Here is a 6,000-nt window from a genome sequence, read left to right as displayed (position 1 = left end):
ATCGCTCGGGACGAGCTCTTAGAAGGGAGAATACCGGCCGCTATCGACTTAGCRAAGCGTATACGTAGCGTATATAAGGAGCTTACTAAGCGATAGCGTAAAGCTAAAGAGTAATAGTTAAAGTACTATAATAAGAGCTATAAGCCTATAAGCTTTAATATTAGTAATCTAGTACTTCTCTCTACGAAGAACCTTAAGCTAGAGGGTAAGAAGAAGATAGGACCTAAATAGCTAGGCCTATACCGCGTAATTAACGTAATCGGGACTTAGGCGTATCGCTTATAGTTACCTACCTTAGTAAGAATCTATAACGTCTTCTACGTTACTCTATTAAAGCTATATTCTAGCCGGAAGAGTAAAGCGTAAAAGGAGCGTATACTACTCGTAGTCGACGAGGATAGGTAGTAGGAGATTAAAGAGATTCTTAATAAAAGAGTATAGAAGGGCGAAACGTTTTATTTAGTAAAGTAGCGTAGATAGCTATTAGAATATAACTAGTAGGAACCTAGTATATATATTAAAGACTACGAAGCTCTCGATAGGTTCGAGGCGTAGGCTCCGCGTATATATAGAGGCCGCGTAGTAAAAGAGGCTCGGAAGTAGAGCGGAGTAAAATAGAAGAAGAGTAATAAGAATTAAGTAGTTTTATTACGGTTAAACCTAAAGGGGATTACTTTATAGACTATATTATAAGATAGGCGTATACGCTACGTAAGCCTAGAGAACGCGCTAAGCACTCTACTCGAACTTATTCTCCTCCGCCTCGGACTTCTCGAATAGCTCGTTTCTAGTAAGGGTAGTATCGAAGGTATTAGTAGACTGCCCTATTATCTCTAACTACTATATAGACGGTTAGTATTATAGACGTATACGAGGAGTAGGCGAGATACTTATAATATAACCGACTTAAGTAATAGCTATAAGATTGTTCGTTAAGCGAGTAAGATTAGGCGCCTCGACTACGCTACTTATACGCCGTATACCCGAGGTAGGCTCGTTAATACGGATCTAAGTATCTAACTTAATACTAAAGGTATTTACCGCCGCCTTATAAGTAGCTTCCTTCTAACTGCCCTTCTACTTAGTAGTATCTACTAAATTAAGCTCTTAGGCCGTAGCTATAACGCTATCGTAGCGTAGGCGTATCGCTACCGGTACGGGTTTATACTTATAATAATTATTCCTTTAAGGGAAGTTAGCGCTACGTAAGAGAGGAGTAAGCGTCTCGAATAAGCGTTACTTACTTATAGTAGTCGTACTTGCGCTTAAACGCGCTAAAGATAGCGTTATAGCGATAGCTAATACGAAGGTATACTAACCGCGTATAGCGGCGATAGGCCGTAGGTACCTCGACGGCGCGGCGCTTACTCGCCGACGCTTAAGCGGGAGTCGCCGGCGGGTCGGGTACGCGACGCTTATAGGGAGTACGTAGCGGTATAATAAAGAGTAGATATATAGAAGAGAAATCTATAAGATAGAAAGAATATTAATAAGAGGTAGTTACTAGAGTAGGTTACTTAGCAAATAACCTACTTAGAGATCTATAGATATAAGACCCTTACGGATAGTAGCGGTAACGTATACGCCGCGTAGTAGGGGACTTATTAACCCTCTTATCGAGTAGCGGTCGTTAAGGGAATTAAACCCTCGCCTTTCTAGGTACGGTATTTAGCCTACTAGAAGGAGGATAAAGTTCCGAAAGCGGCTACTTCCTATATAGCTAGTTTAACTAGCCGGCTTTTATATAAATAGCCCGAAGGTTGCTTAGAAAATAGGTACTTTACTATATAGAGTCTACGGACCCCGAGCGCGACGTATACGACGCGCGCGCGCCTCTATTTCCTAAGCCCCCGAACTAAGGCTAGTTCGTATAGGGGGAAGGAGGTAATTATAAGGGCCGTATAAGAGCCCTTATAATAATAGGATTAATAGAGGTAGCTAGATTAACTAACCTTAGAGAAGGGAGTGTAATATAACCTAACTACTTAGCGTAGGCTTAGCGTATACATAACTCCTACGTATAGCGCACATTTAACCTATAAGAATTAGTCTTATCTCTAATCGAGTAATTACGGGTGTCTAATATATTACTACATCTTTACCCTTATAAAAGAGCTAAAGAAGCTACTAGCCGTATTAAGTTCTATATTCTATACCTAAGAGGTCTATAAATTGCTAGTTATAGCCTTATAAATTAATACCGGTAGTATAGATATTAAATCTATATAGATATAGGCAATATAAGTAATCTATTTACGGTTACTATCCTCTAGAGGCCCTAGTATTAGCTTGTTCTAATAATAGACCTTAGTAAAGACTCTTTTAGCCTTCTAAACTACTCTAATTATAAAGCCCTTTTTATCTATATTATACGTATTATATAGTAGTATCCTATACTTCTTAACCTTCTCTTAAACGAGCTTAAAGTAGCCTTTATACGATAGGCTATTATTTCCCTTCTTTCTTAAGTTATCTAATATATTAAGGTAGTAAGAGTTAAGCTCTTAATTCCTTCGGACGAAGGATCTATACTAAGAGCGTAAGGGAAGGGTTCTATAGATATCCTATATAAGGTTCCTAAGTATTAAAGGAGTAGGAGGGATTCCGTATAAAGTAAGTTTATTAATATAGCGAACTAGCGTACGCTTCTATTAGTATAAGAGCAACTATTAGTTTTCGGCTTTTTCGGCTATCGAAAGAACCTCTTTATTATACTACCTCGTAAGGGTGCTACGTATAACGCTATACTTCGTAGCTAATTTTATAAGTAATAGATTAGTTCTATCTTTAAGCTCCTTTAATGCGGCCTCTATTAGACGGACGGTTATAGCGTATTAATTCGATAAAGTGGTTAGCTAATTGGCTAAATAGGAGGATTTTGGAAATATTAGCGCATTACGTAAACGGCGCACTTGGCCGGCATGACTTCTAAAGTTGCCGACAAAGCGGATCCTCGCACGTGGCAGAACTTCCCTCCGACACCTCCCTCCGGCTCACTCCCTGTTCCGACCTGTCCTACCTAAGGTACCTTACATGTACCTATGCATCAACTCTCGACAATCCAAACTCATTACAAGTTCTCTTCCGCTAGAGTAAATACTATGCACACGACGCGGCAGCCCATCGAAGCCAAGAAGCGCCCGCATTGCAGATCGGCGCTCCACATCGATCTCTCCACCTTGGGTAGGAGTACGAGGGCAAGAGAGTTTCTCCGCAAAGTTGCATCCTCGCACAGTGCGTGCCGCATGCATGGATAAATGGTATTATCCAGCAGACTGTCCATATTTCTTCCATGTTCCGTTTGGTCTCTCTTCCAGTTTCATTTCCATCTCACATCCTTCCAAAGCCCAAGTCCAGTCACAGCCATGGCCATTTCAAATCTGCTTGCCCTGCTCATGGCCGTTGTTGGCCTCAGTCTTGCTCAGACCAACAGTTCCAACATCTTCACCAATCCAATCATTTCCTCGGGCGCAGATCCTTGGATGGTGAAGCACGACGGAATTTACTACATGACCTACACCAATTACAATAACATTACCATCCTGAAAAGCCCCAGTCTGACGAATTGGGATGATGCGGATGCCAAGGCAGTTTTCGTGCCTCCTGTATGCGATCCTACAATCTCATGTTGACAGCGATTGACAAATTCCAGCCAGGTGAGGCATATTCCACCGATTTATGGGCACCCGAGCTTCATTTCATAGATGATAGCTGGTATAGTATGTAAAATGGATCCCCAACCAAATTTAGGCTCACTTTCAGTTATAGTCATCTTTACCGCCGATCCCAACAATGACAATCCTCCCCCCGAGACCGAGAGTATGTGGAAAAGACGCTTTGGACACAAATTGCACTAACCGAACACCCAGTGCTTTGCGACTGGAATTGCCCGGCTGTCAATCACCGCATGTATGTCCTGGGATGCGATTCCTCGGACCCAATGTCTGGAAACTGGACTTTGAAATCGCAGCTGGACACTTATGACCAGTTCGCCATCGATGGGACATATTTCCAACATTCGACCGGTCTTTACCACATCTACTCGTGCTGGTTCTCGGCTTACCAGTCTTGGCCCGCCAACTTGTGCATCTCCAAGATGAAGAATCCTTGGGAGGTATCCTCCAACATTACACAGCGACAGACCATCTCGGTGCCCACTAATGCGTGGGAGAAGACACCGTAAGTGGAATGATGGGCGGAGCTTGCGAAGCCTTAACAACGTGCGAGCAAACGCAACAATTGCTGAACATCATCGCAGATACGGACGCATGGAAAATGTTCGGCTCTCCAGTAACGAAGGCCCTCAACAGCTCACAAATAGGGAAACCGGACAGCAGTTCATCATTTACAGTGCTGCTCGTAGCGACAACCGTAACTATTGTCTTGGCCAGCTCGAACTTATTGGAGATGACCCGATGAATGCTGCGGATTGGCGGAAAAATAACGATGGCTGTGTCTTCTACCAAAACGCTTTGGATAAAGCCTATGGTGTCGGTCATGCAAGCTTCACAACCAGTCCGGACGGTACCGAGGACTGGATCGTGTATCACGGCATGGAAAACCCGATAAGTGGGTGGGCGGCTAGAAATATTAGGACGCAAAAGTTCACCTGGAATGCAGATGGCTCTCCAAAGTTCCCGAGACCGGGCTATGGTCCTTACGAGGCGCCTAGCGGGCAGAATGCTAGCATGCGGATGTTGTAGATTTATACAGGAGACAACTGCTATACGCTGTTATTTGATTACCACCTACAGATTGCAGCCGGTAGGGCGGCAACCTTCAGTTTCACTGGCCCTTGTTCAGACAGCGTGTAGTAATGCTTGGTTGTTCCAAAACTTTGTGCTAGCCAAACACCCACTCACTCCCGAAACAGAGCCATATTTGAACCGTGTCGAGCGTTTACAACGACGTTGCAGCTTGCAAGCCCCGTCGTTTCACTAACGAGGACTTCCACTCGTTCCCGCTGCATGGGACACGCTACATCGTGGGAAGACCGCGAAAACGTTGCAAGGCTGGCAGTCCAGAATGTGGTTCTACAACAGCGACTACTGTACCTACTGCAGCCTTCCACTGACGCCCGTTTCAGAGCAGCGTATCACTCTTGAATCATTGCTCGAGGCGTCGTACTAGAGAGAACTTCCACTCGCGCCCGCTTCCTAGTTGCTGTGAACGACGAGTAGAGTGTGGGCGCTTCCATGGAGTCTACAGAGCCGGTATCAGGTCTCATTCCCACCATATGCGGACAGCCACTGGAGGCCGCGCTGTGAACCGCGTGTTGAGAAGAGCTGGTGCGATCTATCACTACGGTGGCCGCCGTTGCCGCTAACGAGTACTTCCATTAGATCCCGCGCGAAATCAAGCCAGAGTAGCGAGATTTCAGCCTGTAGTAGAACTCACCACCAGGGCGCGAAGTTGGTCCACGCGGGTTAGTCTGCGATCATGAGCCTGGCGGCTTTGCGATYCCGATGCTCCGCATAAGTTACTGGGAGCCGTTTCTGTTGCCGCCGGCTGCTATCGAGCAGGACTAGGTAAAGGAATGGGATGCCTGGAAAAAGTACTGCATGCTTGCAGTACGACTATGCGGATGCCAGTCTGCGTTTGAGACGAAGTCTTGCAGCTTGCTTCGAATTAGGTGTTGCTGTGGTCACAGCCTTCAGGTCAGGTCGGAAAGATCGTGTTCAGCTCGGTTGGAACAAGCGCGTTCCTGACCCGCGGATCGTGCCACCGCCTTCCATTCCACCATCGCGGACGGGTAGCGGCCGTCTGGAGCCTTTGCTTTGTTCGAACGTCAGTCGTCGAGGCCATCAAGAGGACAGTTGCACATCCTCATTTCTTAATTCTCATTTCATCGTGTTTGAAGTGATATCATGCACGTTCTGTCGAAATCATCAGCAATCGCGTGGCGGCCGTCCAACGTTTCAAAGAGTCATGTCACAACCCTTCCAGGTCCTTCCAGCCCCAGGTCCCTGTGGAGCCGATCTCGCATCTTGCTCGCCGGAC

At 45.5% G+C, this 6,000-nt stretch overlaps 1 protein-coding gene; it reads left to right on the top strand.

Annotated features, from left to right (window-relative positions):
* Nucleotides 1-3,365: 3,365 nt before the first annotated feature.
* On the top strand, nucleotides 3,366-4,703 carry RCC_00167 (uncharacterized protein; the record flags this gene model as incomplete). XM_023765323.1 has 5 exons in its annotated part: nucleotides 3,366-3,605; nucleotides 3,653-3,719; nucleotides 3,769-3,819; nucleotides 3,870-4,179; nucleotides 4,259-4,703. 5 exons carry the CDS (start codon nucleotides 3,366-3,368, stop codon nucleotides 4,701-4,703), a joined length of 1,113 nt encoding a protein of 370 aa, XP_023621091.1.
* Nucleotides 4,704-6,000: the final 1,297 nt, after the last annotated feature.

This window comes from Ramularia collo-cygni (assembly GCF_900074925.1).
Source record: "Ramularia collo-cygni strain URUG2 genome assembly, contig: RCC_scaffold01, whole genome shotgun sequence".
NCBI lineage: Eukaryota > Fungi > Ascomycota > Dothideomycetes > Mycosphaerellales > Mycosphaerellaceae > Ramularia > Ramularia collo-cygni.
Note: the sequence above shows the minus strand (reverse complement) of the source record. Positions and strands in the feature narration are given on the sequence as shown.